This window comes from Nyctibius grandis, chromosome 11, assembly GCF_013368605.1.
Source record: "Nyctibius grandis isolate bNycGra1 chromosome 11, bNycGra1.pri, whole genome shotgun sequence".
Classification (NCBI taxonomy): Eukaryota; Metazoa; Chordata; class Aves; order Nyctibiiformes; family Nyctibiidae; genus Nyctibius; species Nyctibius grandis.
The window spans coordinates 13,192,466-13,210,278 of NC_090668.1; the positions used below are offsets into that span (position 1 = coordinate 13,192,466).

The window sequence follows — 17,813 nt, forward strand, 5'->3', positions numbered from 1 at the left end:
ATAAAAATTTCCCTTAGTCTAATATCAGGGGCCTAAGTAGTTGAATGTCGCACCAATTCCCTCACACGGCATTTTAAATCAAGAAACATCCATCTATCTTGCAGATAACTCCTAACTTTAGATAAATCAGATGGCTTATGAAAAACCTGAAGCAGCTGGCTCAAATGTTTAGCAGCTACAGGTTGTCCTTAATTCCCTTATTACACTGGAAAATAATAAATCTGTCTGTGAAGCTATATTGGTTTATACTAGTAGAATCCAGTTCACTGTTTGAAGACTTTCACCTTGAAGTGTGGATAAAACACTAAAGAATACAAAAGTTAGAAAAATGAATACTTTTGATTAAAACTTTCAGTTTTGGTCTTACGTTCTATGTCATCTTTCAAAAACAGTCCTTTTTAGATTTTTTTTTTTTATGTTATCAAGTAAGAATTTTTCCACAACTTTTTCACAGATCTCAGCTGCTTCTTATTCTATGTAAAAGAAAAGCTTTAATCTTTCAGTTACCATCTTCACCATTAGCTACCAGCAAAAGCTGACACTTTAGTGACAGATACCACATATTTCACATCATATTTAAAAGGAGAGCTATTTGTCTGTCCTTTTCTTTAAAAAAAGTCTGTCCTTAGTGCAGGTGTGGGACTGACATTAATACGAGCAGTTCTCAGGGCACAGAAGCAGACCAAAGCGGGTCACGCAGTTTAAGAGCAGGAAGTACTGCACAGAACCTCTGAGTGGTAAAACAGTTGTTTATACTACGGCAGTGCAGTGAGAGCCATACCAATACACTAGCAGTTCACCATCAATACATAAAATCATCAAAGACCATATTCATGAGGAAACACAGAGCTGGGTGGCTTTTGTCTTGAGTTTATTACACCACTTTACCCTAGCAGATAATTTGATACAATGTATTTTCACCTTTTATTGAAGCACCAATCAAATTCAGAAAATATTCTGTAATAATTTTGTATGTAAGAATTTTTGAAGTTCTTATTGCCAAAGAAAGAAAGAGAATGATGTGCAACTTTAAGGTGATCACCATATAAGCCAAGTAATGTATTCTTTCCAAAATTCTTTCCAGGGACATATTTGACCCTGATCATATCTGCAACGAAAAAGTACTTGAACAGCTCATTAGCTCTGTCATTTTAATATGAAGCAATTGCTAGCTCAGATCACTGATATGTCTTCATTATGCTAATGGCTGCTCAATTACAGAACTTTGTATTAATGCTGTTAACACAAAATTAATTGTTGTTCAAAAGCTCAAATGTATTTTACTTGCAACTGTCTTAATTTCTTTACCTCTAGTCCAGTCTGAGTGCTCTCTTAGCACCACACTTGAACATTGACAATGTTGCTCTGAGGAAATATTTAAAAGTTGATTTAATATTGACAGTGTCTTTTGTCCATAATGCAAGGCTGAGTCTGATAAAAATGCATTTGTTTGATTAGTGGTATATATATGTATATACATTTTAACTTGTGAAAACACAGGCACATACAAACTACAATTATCTTTTCACTATGTTGCTTAAATTACTGTAGTTCTACACAGTATCCTCAATTCATCCCACCTGGCTTCAGTTAGGTGCCTAAAGTTGGTGTCCAGAGATATCAACTTCTGTGTCCTTCAGAAATATAAACTTAATGAATAACCATCAATTGGACATACCAATGAAATCCTTCCATCCAACGCCTAGGGTATGGATATTTGCTATTTTATCATTACATGGATACATTTTTGTATACAGCCCTGCAGGACTGACTGCCATTCCCACACATCCTGTATACATTTTATCCAACACAGCGAGCTCTTCACAGGAGATTACTGTGACAAAAAAAGATCATACAATAGAAAGCCCACTGTGTTTTAGTATAAGAACTTTTACTTTTCACATGTAATTAATTTGCCTCTTGACAGCTATGATACCTGTAGGTGTATTCATCAGAGACTCAAATAACAGATTTTTAAGTTGTCCAAAGTAGGTTAGTAATGTAATGTGGACAGTTAACCTAATCAACATTTTCAGCCAGTGAAATTGATTTAACATGCTAATGAACTGGATACAGTGTCTGTCTTGTACTGGGGAATCAAAACTGGAAATACCTATCCAAATGCAGTGTCACAGGTTCCAACCAGAAGGAAGCAATCACCTCCTTCAACCTGTGGGCTGTGGTCTTCGTAATGCAGCCCAATATGTTACTATGCAAAATACAACCCACTGCACTAGCAGCTTTACTCATGAAGGTAACAGGATTTGGTCTTCTTCTTAAGGTCCTTAAATTGCTAAAATGGTAGCTGAGCTTTTCATAGTACCGTGTTTTGATTAACATTCCTCCGTTGCATGAAATTTGTTTTAGTAACAAATGTCATGGTTTATAAGTGCTCCTTTATCAAAGCCTGAAAAGAGGCAATTAAAAACACCTCTGGAATAAAAAAAAACACAAAACTTTGAGATCTCCATAGGTAAAGAAAAATTGAAATCCAAATGACCTCCTATTTTCTTATTCAAATGAAACAATCACTTATGTACTTTAAATATAAACCCAAGAGAAATCCATTGAAATTGGCATTTAAAACCACGTCAAATTATCCACAAAAGTCTCAATTATCCACTTAATTGCCATTTGACAGAGTTCTTATGGAAGTGTGGGAATACTAAAATAGATCTCAAGAAAATAAGTTAAAGCCTGGTAGAACTTCAAATAGGCAAAATTTTTATGTACTTTGTTAAATGTAGCATATTAAAAGTAGAAGCTTCCTTCCACACTTCTCTCAAATGTATCAGAAGTGAGGTTCTTCATTCAGTTAAACCCCACAGTATCTACCAGTGAAGTTGGTTCAGCTTCACTAATTGTAGCAGAGGTAGCACCTTTCAAGCAGACAATGTTTTAGATATTTCTTATACCACATCCCAGACCTTGTGTTGATAGGCATGGAACAAAAGTCCATTGATCGCCATGCTGCTGATAATGCAAGGTATCTTCCTCTTTCAGCTACATTACTGCTAGGACTTAAGGTGCAAGCCAGTGATAGTAAATCTCATTAGACACCATGATCTCCATCTTCTGCACTGTCACACAGATAATGACTTTACGGATCTCATTTAGAGGAGCAGCATTACTGATTCCAACACAGGTGTGATGAGGACAGGCTGACTTAGACTGTGCTTGAAATCTAATGTCAAACATAGATCAGCGTCTCTATGGTAAGTACATATACCAATACAAATCAGTCCTACAAGAGCAAGTAGAGAAAGACTGTCGACTGTAAGACGACAAAGCTTGAATGGAACGTTCCATTTAACTCCACCAGCAGGACTGTTTGTGTGAATAATGTGGGAAATGCCTGTATTATTTCAATGAATATTATGTTCATTTTTGTTGATTTGATTGTTATGAAGCAGTCTGTCATACAATGACAAGCTGGTTAACGCGTGCAGGACTTTTTTCCAGTCTTTATTCTTCTAGGAAAGAATCAAGAATGCTTCTAAGGGGCTTACCATCTGCCAGGAGTTACTAGACAATATTGGCAATTTTCACAGTATGCTTCTAGTCTCTATTATTTGCTAGGTTGTTTGTACCTTATCTAAGGGAAGGACTAAAAATTGTGTCACGTCTACTTCACAATTTATACCAACACATCTGTTTTTAATCTCCCTAACTTTTACTATGTATTTTAAACAATCTACTCTATTGTTATAATACCATTTGTGCATTTGATTGAGGATATAAGGGCACATGCACTGCTTGAGAGTGCAGAACACTGATGAAGACTTTATGTACATATGTACTATATGCAAGTGCAAGCCTTTTTTCCCGTGGAGAAGTGTAATTGCTATGGCTACGGTATGCACCACTCCTGCCACCATTTTCGTCAGATATAGCTTTATGCACAAGTAGTCACTTTTACTTTAATTTGGTTACTCATGTAATAACAATATATAATTTATTATTTGCATTACAGTAGCACTTAGAGGCTTGTGGTAGGCTTAAGATATTATTATGCAGGAACTTTAAAATATGTAATAAGAGAAAATCACTGACCTTCAAAACTCACAGTTTAAAAACACAAGACAGAATGGGGAAGACAAAATAGAAGTGACTTGCTCAAGATCCTATGACAGGTGAATGTCAGGATGCTATGACAGATAATGTCAGTCAGGAAGAGAACTTAAGATTTTGAATCTTCCTTCTGAGCCCTCTTCCCAACCAGGACAGGGTTCTAGTTTGCTTTAATACACATACATACATATAAAGAAACATACACACACTATTATGTGAATATTCAGAGAAAATGTGACATAAATAAGAACAGAAAATTCCAGGTGATCAATTAGTATTTGATATTTATCTCCAAGTACGTGACTCCCAAAAAGCTTACTTTTCCCTTGTTCCCAGCTTGCACTTTATCAGAGAGATGCACTTAGTATTCTGTCAGCCATATTTCATTGTCTGACTAAACTGACAGGCTGAATTATCTGCATTATGAAAAATGCTCATGTTAGGAATGTATACAATAAACAGTAAACTGCAGAGCAGAACATGACTGAGATTTCATTATGCCTGTTATTCTTCAGTATTAATCTGTTCAGATGGTTTTGCTTCTCAGTATATTATGTACATTTAATATTTTCAACACCCTCATAATTTTCTGATTCGAACATCTATACATCTATAGGTGAAGAAGAAGGAAAGAGCCTAAGCTTGACATTTTTGGCCACCATTAAAACTGCTTGGAGTACCCTAAAAATAGTATTGTAAAAAGGAAGACAGCTTCTTGTAAATTCCATGTTACATTACATTCCTTCTTGACATCATGTTATAATGCTAAAATCAGTACTTGACAACTGTAAGTACAACTTTTAATTTTGCTATAAATAGTTCTGGCACATCTTGAGTTTGGTTCCAAATGTCAGAAGCAGCAGTAATGTTTTTTCAACTGTAATGTACCTTTCTGGATAACGATAATGACAGAAGCAGCTATATAATTCTATTTGTTTTCCCTAAAAGTGACCTTCGCATAGAATATTTGGACACTGCTCAAGAAAGTCATATGTCACAGTTCACAGCAGTCACCACTGACTTATCTGCATCTGAGGCCACAAGTGAATGCGAGTTCCGACATATACAAAAATACACACATAATTAAAAGCAAAAATTAGTCAAAGCATTAAAATATGAAGAAGAAATGAGTCCCCAAGAAGAGTCTTTTAAATTCAACATATTAAAAAAATTTCGTAGTCAAATTCTTCAGAAACCCAGGTAGTTAGTGTAGATGTTCTCTGGTTCTCTGACAGAATACACAATTAGAGTCACATGCAGGGCTGATTCTCCGTTTCTTACTAAGGTTTGATGTAAGAGAAACTTCATCTACAGATGAACGAGCTCAGTGAGAAACCATCCTTCACTAAAGGACTGAAATTATTATTCAATTCCAAACAAGTTACAGACAGCTCAAGGATTTCTTAGTAAGATTTATTGCTGTGCACAAGATGTTAATGGACGCTAAAGCTGGGGCTTGAATTAAAAAACTAATCCAAATAAAGTCAAAGGGTATGCCAAGCACTCTGAAAAGCTCAAGTGAGAGAGATCAAGACTCCTCATTTTGTAAAAAAAGGTGGACTGCATAAGAAACCAGTCAAATGATTAGTCAGAAATAAGTTGGATAGTCTAGGGTTTATTTTTGCAAATCAAAGACTGAGATATCATCTCTAAGTTGTATGAGCAGCAGGTAGAAAAAGCCTAAAGAATTTTTAGAATGGACAGTGACAGAAATGGAAGACAAGGAGCTACTGGGTGCCATACTTCAGTGCAATGGCTCATCTGGTCATTCTGAGCAAGGAGATAGAACCAAGAATCTAGGTACATCTTTATGTAAATAAGCACTGACTCCTATCACATATTTCTTACTCTAATGAAAACAGCATTTCATGTTTGGATTTCAGATAAAGGTCTGGGCAAAAAAAGCAAAGTTATTTCTCTTTTTTCCTAAGCTCTATCTTAACTGTATTCCAGAAATGCAATTACTGGAGTAAATCCAAAGTCCTCTCTTGGATCAAACTCTTTGAAAGAAATCCAAGAAAGGAGTTAGGGACACTTCACTGTATTTTGCAAAATCTTTTACCCTACTCAGAGGAAGGAGATATATTTGAAGGAATATATGAGACACACATTTGTTGGAAAAGAAGTATGCATCCTAGAATTTCTTCATCAAGGTGAAGGAAGGACAGTTAACAGCATACATATAAGGACTAGTTTATACAAAGGCCTTTTGCTTTTGAGATAGTTTGTTCTAAAAGGATGATGGTAGCCATGATCTGGTCTCAAAAGTAGAGGTGCTGTAACTCTGGAAGCTGTAAAGCAGCACAGAAAGCAGATAGCCTCCTTCCAGTCTCCTGCACTAGGCAGTATCTGCCTAATAGTCATTATTAAACTCTTTATTCTACAATTTGGTTAATCCCTCATCATCATGGTAGTGAAGCACAATTGTATTGATCTACACATGCTGTCCTTTTGTGCACTGTTAAGACTGTGATCTAAGAATTATACATAATGGAAAATTTGGGTTTCTTTACTGTGTGTGAATCCACATAAGGATTTGTGTTTTCTATTGTCATGAAGTCATTCTTCTCTCCGTTACCTATGTCTAAGCATTTAGTAAAATATGTGTTTCCATTATTTGTATACTTTAATTTAGTATTTATGGGCTAAAGTAGTTAATAGTAACAGCAGCATCTGACTTACTAAAGGGAAGTGATAATCAAAGGTCAAATTCTAAAGCATCTATGTAAGTAAGGAATGTTGTGTTATTTGTATTTCATAACCTCATTTTTAGGTAAAAAGCCTTTTTTTCTTGCAAACTATTTCAGAATTTGGTCTCTAAGCAGCAAAATATCAGAGAAATTTCCCATGCAAACCTCTACATATTATGTTTTCTAACCTTTGTAAAAGCCACACATTTTCACATTTCTCAGTGAAACAAGAGGACAAGCAGGAAAGTGCTCTATTAGTCATTTTGTTTCCTCTTGCTACAATTATTTCTGTCTCAGAGGCCATAATTTTCCAAATTTCTCTGTCATTCTTAGAGCAATACTATAACATCACAGTTTATCCAAAACATTGCTATTAAAATCACCTTCCTCACTTGCATGACAGTCTCTAATCCTCAACTCAGATGTCAACCATACAATACTATTTGGTGAAAACTCTTAATAAAAAGAATATGCTAGGTTTTCACGGGAAATAAATTAACCATTAGGTTGCCCGTACATGATCATTTCCATGTATTTCCAAAAATAGTAAACTGCATATAAAAGATAGCCACTTATGAATGTCTTCTCTCTATTGCTTTTAATTAACACCATGTTCACCGCAAAGAGAACTCAGTCCCATTGCATTCAATTTTTCTTTTATGAAAGTATGGTACCTTTTATCAACAGACATGCACATCTCCATGCACAGAGTGCCTTTCAGTATCTACCCTATTTTGGCTGAAAGAAACAGGCTTGTTCTTGCTCCCCTTCCGACCATTCCATTAAATGCCACTGCAGATATCTCTATTAATTGTTTAGCCATAATACGGATGTAAGTTTCGATTTTAAATTTTACATAAGTCATCACAGCTAGACTATGCCCAGATTTTCTAGAATCTCTCTGTAAAACAGCTCCAAAGAGCTAAAACTTTTCCCTAGGGCTTCATGTCAAATTCCAATTATTGCAACATCCATTTCTCCAGACTTAATATGCGAAATATGTTCCTTTGCACTCCTTCTGTAGATCTCATTTTCGAAACCCAGCAGTCTGTCTCCTCCTGTCTTTATCGATTGGCTCTCTATTCTCTACTAGCACATCAATGATAAGTTACTAAACTTGTCTTGGTTATTGATTGTATCTCCCTCATCTGTTACATCTTCAATTCTGAGAAGTCAACTTCCGTCTCTGGTAAGTCCAGGATGTTGCTCTCCATTTTATAAATTTTCAAGTAAGCCTAGCTAGGCTTTCTCTCTAGCCAATCATAAATTTGGAAAGGGTCTTTTTGTGAAATTCGGTATTCTCTTACAAATACATCCCTAAAACTCTATAATGCCTAAAAAATTCTCAGCATGATTTGAACACCTTGTGTGCCAAAATACTACCATAACATGAATACCATCACACTATTTCACTGAACTTTCCCTTCTGTCTACCCATTTAGTTCTCTTGTATAATATTTTGCTACTTAACTTTTTGGGATGGTTCATACAACACGTGTCTTTAGTGTTCCTAAAACAAAAGGTTCTCTTTCCATGATCTTTATGGAAAGTCTTTATCAAACTATGTCAATGTTACATTCTGTATTTTTGAAAATCTCTAGCTAGAATATATTTAAAATACAACTGCTGATTCTGGTGTATTTCCTGTCCTTATTTTAATAAATCCACAATTCTTAATTTTTACGGGGAAAGTAATTACTTACTGGTTCAAGACAGGTGTATATGCTGTTTTATCTTCATCTATGATGGTGACCATCAGAGTAATAAGCTGGGCCCAGAAATCCAAATTCTTTGTTGTCGGACCCTGTTCTTTAGGAACTTCTTGTTTCTTACCCTGTTAAAACAAGATTGACTATATTTTATATTAGAGAAATTAGAGAAAATATTATGGGATTTCCACTTACAGATTATTACTTGGTTGGAAAGAGTGACGTATTAAGAATCTTGAGAAATTTTGGACAAAGACTGTCCATCCAACTTATTGGATTGTGTGACAGATTGTACCTGGCTGTGCACATATATCAAAAAACACACACAGTGCAAAGACAGCCAGGTCAGCAAAGAAGATCAATAGAGACTGGATTTTTAGTGCATGTTCACACTTTAACTAAATATATTCTTAAATTCTTTGTTGTGCTGAAACTGAGTGCAGGTAGAATTGTCTGCTGAGACAGAACTTTTATACCCTACACAATAAATACTGAACAAATCAATGATAAGGAATATTTCTTGTTTTGTTTTGGATTATACGTTGACAGCTGCTATGCTGTTCACTCTAAATGAAGAAGTGGTTAAATTTCCCTTAACAGCCAAAATAAAAAAGGCTACTGCCCAAAGTATTGTGCACAGAGATTTTCCAGAAACTCATACATTGATTGGCAGAACGACAAAGTGTGCATTTAAGAGAGGCAGAGGAAAACACCACAAAGTAAGAGGGGGAAAAAAAAAAATCCCTGGACACAAAAATACTAGGAAAAGGTACATAGGAGTATCCAAAGAGAGGATAGTTAAGGTATTGCCTTGCCAAGGATTTTAAAGCTGTGAGCAAAATCAATCTGTTATTTGATTCCTTTTTTATCCAGGAAAATGGGATTTTTGTATACTCCTTGTAAACGAAGAGGACTGCAACCAGGTTCACAGCCAAAGCAGAGAACTTGAGATGCCCCATTACATTTTTGTAATAATCACCAGGAAGGACATGACACACTGATATATCAGATGGATTACCAACAAGACTCTCCAGTCATTAATTATAAGTTGGTAAGTAAAGCAGTATTTTTTATTCCTCTTGACTAAAAGCCCGCCTTTTGCACCTTTTAATATAGTTATAAGTATGCATTAATATTTACCACTTACAAAATTTTATTGATAAATTTATACTTTTTAATCTCACTAATATGTTCATTTACAGCTAGTTTTTGTCTCTACAGTTTTGATTTATGAATTCTTAGTCTACAGTTTCCTAGACAAAAGTATTTTTTAGTTCTTCACTTGACAGAAGGATCAGATTCCTTATCAATGCTCAGTAAATAACGTCATTGCAGAGAATCAAATATGAAAAGAAATATTTTTATCTCTATATGGATACACACATACATACACACATAATTTCTGCCACACAGCGGTATGTCTGCACACGCTAGGTCTCTTCTACACAGCTGTCAAGAGACAGAAAGGGGTCTTTTCACTCAACTAGTAAGTCAGAGAAAATAAACATGCCTATTATCTTCAAAGTCTAAACATATATTCCTTGTACTTCTCATTTGTAGTCCAAATATGACTACTTCAATAGACCCCATATCTCTTTGAATAGATATGACACTATATTAGTGTCATAGTGAATTAATTAAATGTTATCTTAACCTCAATTAGCTTTTATCTATTAACAGCATTTAGAATGGCAGAAAGGGAATTTTAACAACACTTAACTGAAATTGTTTTTGTGGTCACTGTGGAATATTTTAGAAAAGTATCATTAATCACACTGTTACGTATTCAGCCTGTCTGCAAATGCTATGGCTCCAGCAACTGAAGTGCGTCTCAAGCAACTGAAATAAAGGTGAGGTTCAGAAGCAGTTACAACGGATGGTGTGACTAGTATCACCGGCTATTTACAACCACACATGCCAACAAGAATGCTTTTCAAAACAGACGTGAATATTGGAGCATTAATGTCACTCACTATGTTCCCTAGTGTACATTATACTTTTAGTAAAAGACCTTGTTTCTATATCAAAGATTTATTTCTAATATGTCATTTTTTTCTCAGACACTAGTGCATGTTTAAGCCAAACTAACTGAAAGGCAGTTGTAGAAGACAAAGCCACTTCACATTTAGTCTAGCATCTTATCCAAGAACTGTATTTCACAGAAAAAACCTGCAATCATATGTAGCTGAGACTTTTCATGATTGTGAATGTGAATCACAGAATGTGAAATTCTGTTCTTTAATATAGATAGCAAAAAGTAATTAATTTACAAAGTAATAGTTGCACAAGGAGATGCTTTCTACAAAATTCTCTGGCACAACAATCTTTTAAAAATCAAGACGATATTTTCAAAATCCCCAGAGAAGGTATTTTTTAAATAGTCTCACATTAACAGATGTAGTTTTATGCTGTGAAAGTGCATAATCTGCCCACGCCCAGTTGTAATTTCCATTCTTTATCCTAAAAACTAACTAATGGGTTAGAAATGTTCAGAATCATTCAAGTTGTTTTTACATTAATTGTCATTATTGCTGGTGTTATTGTTTGTTTTATGTAGTGTCTGGCAACAGATGCCTTCACAGAATCATTATAATGAGGTAAAACAATGTTGGAGTTTGATTATATTGATTAGTTGCAAACTTGCAAAACTGACAGAAGAAAGTTCCATCTTTGGAATAAAAATTAACTTGAAACAGAGCTATTTTCGTATCAAAAAAATTTCAGTGATACAATTTGTTTGGCTTGCAAATGTTTCTGTTAGCATAACTGAGAGGCACAGTAAACTACATAACAGTGTAGAAAAAGTGAGTGGGAGGAGAGCATCATACAATTATATTTTAACATTTTCTTAATGAAATGAAATACCCTTTTAGAGGCACTGAAGTTTAATTTCTATACTGCTTTGCTGAAGTCTGCTTTGGTGATAGAGGTTCATTATCAGTCTGTTGTGAACAGTAAGTAAGAATGCCCTCTTATTAAATGAAAAAACAAGCTAAGTTTTTCCTTCTTTGTGGTCTCAAAAGAAATCTATCTGCTCTGATTTTGTAACTGTGATGATAACAGCTTATGTCTCAGTTTTGTGATTTGGTCCCATACCCAACCAGTTCTCAATAGTACGCATTCTTTCACTTCAGGAAATAACACCATACGCACTTACATGGTACTGTGTATTTACAGTCTGTGCAGAAGTTGTGGAAAGGCCTTTTAAAATGCCAAGAACAGATTCGTTTGTACATAAGCAAAGTATATGCTTACAACAACTTACACATGCAAAATTTCTGGAGTATAAAGACAGTTAACTATATGGTCTATTAAGTGTAAAAAGCTTCTCCTGATAATAGTAACTCTATTTTTTCACTCAAGTTATATCCATTAGAAAGAAACTGCCAGTTTCTCAGAGCATAGGTCCGTCCACTTGCTAGTCTACAGAATCTTGTTAATACAGAAACTCTGATTCCCAAAAGCTAGGCTGTTATCAGCACATTACTGACCTGACCTAAGGTGCTATATCTCTAAGCAGAGATAAATCACAAGGGAAGAGCACTGTGCTGCTATAGCTGTGTAACACCTGGCTCCAGAACTAGTTAATTTGTTGCTAGCTCCTGGTCTTCTGCACCATGCTTCACTGTGACAACACACAGAGCTGAGTAACAAAGAAAAGGTCTCCAAAATCAGGTAGAATTTCAATACTATTCTGCTGAGCAGATGTCAAATATAGAGTACCCCAGTGTTCTTTTCCGGTATACTGGTGCTACCAGTCATGAAATGATTTGTACTGATCGAGAGCTCTTCAGAGAACAGGAAGAGTTTGATCTGCATTTTATTGGTTTTGCTCAGTGGAGAAGATTGCAAAAAAGAATTATTGAAGGGACTTCAGGCATTGTGAGCGTCAGCCAAGATTTCAAATTTTTTGTTTTCTTAAGAAAACAGAAATAGTGACATATTTGTAAATTGAGTCAGAAAGTTATCACAGTGCTTCCTAAGCTACACTTTCAAGGCATCATTTTTTTCAATATAAGGTAGCTCGCTATTCACTCAGATCAGTGTTAATTAAAAAGAAAATACTACATCTGCTGCATAAGGAATTAGGTAGCTTCTCATCAGAGTGCTTTGTCTCAAATAATGAGGACAATAATATACATGTCACTAAGACTGTCAAAATGTCATCTTTTACTATCTGTAGTACTCATTTGTTTTTTGTCATCAGCTGTTCTTTGTATTCTGGCATGAAACTGTAGAATGACATTTTTGCCTACTGTCAGCATTTACCATGCTTCATCCCAGGAAATACTCCTGTTCCCCAGAGGTGATATTTTGCTGCAAGATATTTGCTTTATAACAGTGATTGTCTCTCTGACATGAAGGCAGAGAGTAATAAAAAGAGGAAGCAGGGACTGCCGAGCATATTTTGTGATTTACTTGTTACTCTTCTTATAGCGATAAATTTTCCCAAACTCCAGCTTGAGTACCCTCAATTTCATCATTCATTGTTCTATTTCCATTCCCAAATCAGACAATTACACATATTCAGACATTAAACATATTTTCTAGAAATACTGTGGCAGGCATCTTTGAGAATTTTAGGTTGTAAACAAAAGCAAATGCAGAAGGTGGTTAACATGAGTAACACACAGAGATAGTATATATAACATGCAGGAACCTACCACTTCTGGCCAGATGGAAATACTACTGTTTAAGCAGACTGTCTAGGTTCCACTTTTTCGTAACATCATCCACAATATGATTCAGGCAAGAAATGAACCACGGTAAAACCCTGAGCCTGCAGTGGGTCTCGGCGGGACAACAGCTGCCAGTCTTTCCCCTGAGTGAGAGCAGGTGGGACCTACCATATGAACCATTTCTTGTTGCTTTGGGGTTCATTGATTTCAGTTCTCACTACTCGCAGCTCAAATCTCAGCTATGCAGCTAAAACGTGAAACTCCTGTGCTGCACCACCATGCTCGGATGAACTCCTTTCCTGCCTCTGAGTGGAGGAGGCCTCATCTGATGGGGTGGCGAGCAGAGATAAGAGAATGGTTAATAAAGAAGGCCTAAGGGTGGAATCTGATGTAATCGGACTAAGGGGTTTGGACACAAAGCTAATGAAATGTTAATTACAATATACTTACTGCCTTCATTATTATAACAGTGATACCACAAGCCAGTATGCAGTGTACTGGATTCACTGGAAAATCTCAGAGCTATAGGTTCCAACAAGCTGTATACTTAGCTGTTCCTAAAATTTAAATGCATGTGCAGATATATTGGTAGCAAACTATAACAGGATAATGCAGAAGGCAATTTCTTTGTACAACTCTAGAGCTCATACAAAATTTAGGTAGTAATTTGAATTATTTTACTCATCTTTCTATTAAAGCAACTTTAGTTAGATTATATTTCTCAGAATTACCTCCCATCTGCTGTGAAACAAAGTTTTACTATCTGTTATTAAGCTTATATGTGATTTTTGTGTGATTACTGTTAGTGATGAGTTATTTTGAATGTGGTCTATCTTAATTTTAAATTTTGCTTTTTGCACCATTTTGACTAAAATTTTCTTGTACTTGCTAGTGACCGTAACTCTATAGACACTTGTTTGCTTAAAGTTTCTATATAGAAACTCACTTGCTGGAAATCTTGATGGAAGAGAATAGAAGAGGCATATAAATTACAGTGAAATGCAGTTAACTCAGTTTTCCAGCTGAGTGAATATTTGTGGATATACATATTTTTTTAATTTCAGGGCTTCATATTGCTCTATCATTAAGTAGAGTTATGGAAAAGAAAAATAATATAATGACATTGCCCATCCTTCTGCTCAAAAAACCCCAACTTGGAGAGAGTCACTTTTAAATTTGCCTTTACATTCTCTACCAAACAGAAAGGCTATAATATCCCTGCACTTTTAAACATCTAGTAAAATAGACAGGCTAAGCCTATTCTATGAATTCACAGAAAAAAGTAGTGAAAAATTTTAAATACAGATAAGCCTTTTTCAGGTATCACAATGCTTTGCAGACGTAAGATCACTTCACTTTTTAACTGTTTACTGAAACAGCTAACATCTGCCTGATAAATTCTGCAGACTTCTGCCGGTACCCAGTCTAGCAACAGCTCATATTATATTTAACAGAAAGATCAAATTGCTGCAGAGTAAATGTTTAGCAAGAAAACAGAACTGTTTATGAGGCAAACAGATGTGATGTCTGTAAGCTGCTCCTTTAATAATTTATACTGTACTCAGCTTGCAACATAATCTGTTGGAGAATAAACACATACATGAGCACTCAGAGTGTGGGGTGCCTATGGGTGCTGGTGAGAAATTCTTATGTTCAAAGCTAGGAGCTAGAGATATGTTTTCTCACCTAACAGGAATCCAACATTAGAAAATAAATGCTAATATCAGAAGAGTTGAATATATAGCACGTACTGCCTCTCCTGAAAACACAGGAATTCATATTTATGATTCAAGGAATGTGCTTTCAGATAAAATTTGAGTCTTATATCATGCAGTATGACTGGTCTTATCTATACACACTACACAGAAAATGTGCATTTGCCAAACAATTTTAATTCATCCTTTTCAATGGCAGGAATAGTCACTGAAATACCATTTTTTCCAGGTACCACCCAGAAGGCAAAAGTAAGGAACAAGAGGTAACGTGATAAAGCAGCAATGCTCCCTTTTAGACAGTTGTATAATTTTGCAGATACAAATTTCTGAATTTTAACCATTGCTTACAGAAAAGATTTACATGGCTTTTGGAATATGACAAATGCCATAATTATTTTGCCTTGACAGTTCAGCCTGATGGACTAATATTTACGAAATGTTACAGAATTATCCTCTGCTTTCTTGAAGCAGTGCTAAAGCTTGGATCCAAGTGTGATCATGGGTGTTACAATATAAGGCTGGAAAGACAGTATATCATTTTCACCAAATTATAATGCTTCTTTTCTAAAGCTACTGAAGTGATACTACCTAGATTTTTAAAAATTATTTTCCAATATGGATACTTAAATGAACAGTAATCAATCTAATGTCATCTCCCTAAAGCCACTGGGCAATTTTACAGTCATGTCGATGCTAAGACTAAGCTATGAGTTAACATGTCATTGTGAAACTCATCTTGTTAACATTTTGGAGTTCATAGCCATCTGTGGGTTATTTTATAATAATGTTCCTTTTTCACAGAAATAAAATGAATATATCCTGAGTGCTTTGATATGAAGGAACACAGGAATGATTGTATTTACTTATGGTAAACAACAATAATGAGTGAGCAATAGCATGAAACAAGTTCATATTGGCCTTACCTGGTCCACTAACTGGGAGTAGAGATCATAGCAATTATCAAAAATGTATTTTATAAGTTGAGTCCAGCAGCTCTTTACACAGTCTTTCACCACAGTACTGGCTCCGAGGGTCGGGCTCTGCAATTCAAGTACTAATAAAGAATTTCATAAATGGTAGAATGTCAGAATTAGATGAACACAAAAAATCCAAGTGTTGCAATGAATGTAGTTCTGTAATACAGGATGAAACGTGTTGAAATATAATAATGATAAAATAGTTAAAATTATGTCAACTTAACGGTGATCTTTATTTTAAAGATGCATAAAAAAAACATACTTAAGTAAGCAAGCATGATTCTACCACTAAGTTTTATTTGAATGAAATTATTCATATGATGAAATAGGATATGTGCCCAAGGGTTACATCTTTAGGTTTTTCACTCGGGTGGAAAACCAAAAAGGTTTTCCATTATTTATGAAATAAATAAACCATATAATTATGTGTTTTCCTCTGAATAAGAATATCAGCTCTAAATAGCTCTTCATTTTTTTAAAGCAAAGGGTTCAGGTTTTCACTCCACTTTAGGATACAGTAATTTGAACTTCAACTTAATGGATTATTTTAATTTTCTTTATGTAATGCCTAACAGAGTGAAATCACATGCTATTGCGACAAACATTGTTTTGTATTTCTGTATTTTCATCCAGTAATATCAATGTGTACCATTCCATTTTTAAAAATATTCAGAACTTGACCACCGATATCAACATCTGGAGTGACTAAAGCAAGTAGAGTTATCAGAGCTATTTTGCTGTTTGACATGTGGATATTATGATACTACTAGGAAAACATTATTCTATATGACACATTCCTAATGAGTTTCAACTGAGTTTGCTTATGTGACTTGACTTTTAAACTAATTAAAAAGGTAATTTTTTTAGTTCCTTCAGGGGAAGTAAACATAATGTAAAAAAGGAGAAGATAGTTGTTTATTTTTCAAAGACAATGGCTTTTACCACATTGTTAATACAAAGTACGAGTAAGATGACTTTACTTCAATCATCTTCAGTAAGTTGAGAGATTTAATTTAAAACTGAAGCAGATGAACTGATAAGAGTATTAAACAGAGTATGACTTTTCCTGGAAAACAAAAGGCAACAGCATATTTTTTTAGAGTCATTGTGCAAATAAAGGACAATACCTTCATTCGAAAAAAAGTAATGCTGGTAAGCAGGTCCACAGTTGATTTTAGGTCTTGGAGTCTTTCTGAATTGCTGGCAGGAAAATTATCCTGGTGATCAGGAAGAGAGGAATCATGTGAAATTGGATGTTAAAGGTAAGATCTTGAACAGGTAGGAAAAAAACCCTCTAGGAAAACAAAGATGCTTTTTGGAAGTATTAGAAATGTTCACGTTACCAGAATTTCTGCCTGTGAGGAAGTCAGTAATGAGTATCCCTTTGACATGAATAGGAACACTTCTGATAATGTTCCTGTATTTGTAACATGAATGATTTAAAATATTGTGATGTTTTAAGAACATTAATGGAGTAAAAAATACTACTAAAAGACTGGAAAACGTTGCTTATGAAAATAATTTATGGGTTCTCCACGGTACATAAATCACTTGTAGGCATAAACGCAGTAGTAAGCTTAATGAATGAAATCATTATATGAAATTTTGCTATGATCTCTAGGTAACAGGAAGACTGATGGGAAGTAGTGTTATTTAAATAGCTCCATACCAATGAAACATCAGCCAAATATCCTCATGCTCCAATATTATCTGGATAACATTCTTCAAAATTAAAAGATCCTAGGATGAATATATCTGCTGCATGAAGGATATGGGTCTTAAAAACTGAGCATGTGCAGCTTCTACTACCTCTAATACCCTTGGGGTTCTTTTAAATATTCCCCTTCCCCTTCAGTTTTAGAAAGCAGGCAGATGAACAGAGAAATCCCTGAGCTGGAGGCAGCCATTCTAGAAGCTGAAAGAAGAGCCATAGCTGATGGAGCCCTAATCGCTTATGTATCATCCAAAAGTT

The 17,813-nt window shown here is 35.1% G+C and overlaps 1 protein-coding gene across 1 annotated transcript in view; it reads right to left on the minus strand.

Moving 5' to 3' along the window:
- UNC13C (unc-13 homolog C) overlaps window positions 1-17,813 on the minus strand; it is a 161,653-nt gene that overhangs the window by 57,829 nt on the left and 86,011 nt on the right. The window contains exons 14-16 of the mRNA XM_068410057.1: window positions 16,970-17,058; window positions 15,788-15,920; window positions 8,465-8,595 (exon numbers count right to left, since the gene is read on the minus strand). Of these exons, the coding sequence (XP_068266158.1) occupies window positions 8,465-8,595; window positions 15,788-15,920; window positions 16,970-17,058 (353 nt within the window). The remainder of the gene's footprint in view (window positions 1-8,464; window positions 8,596-15,787; window positions 15,921-16,969; window positions 17,059-17,813) is intronic.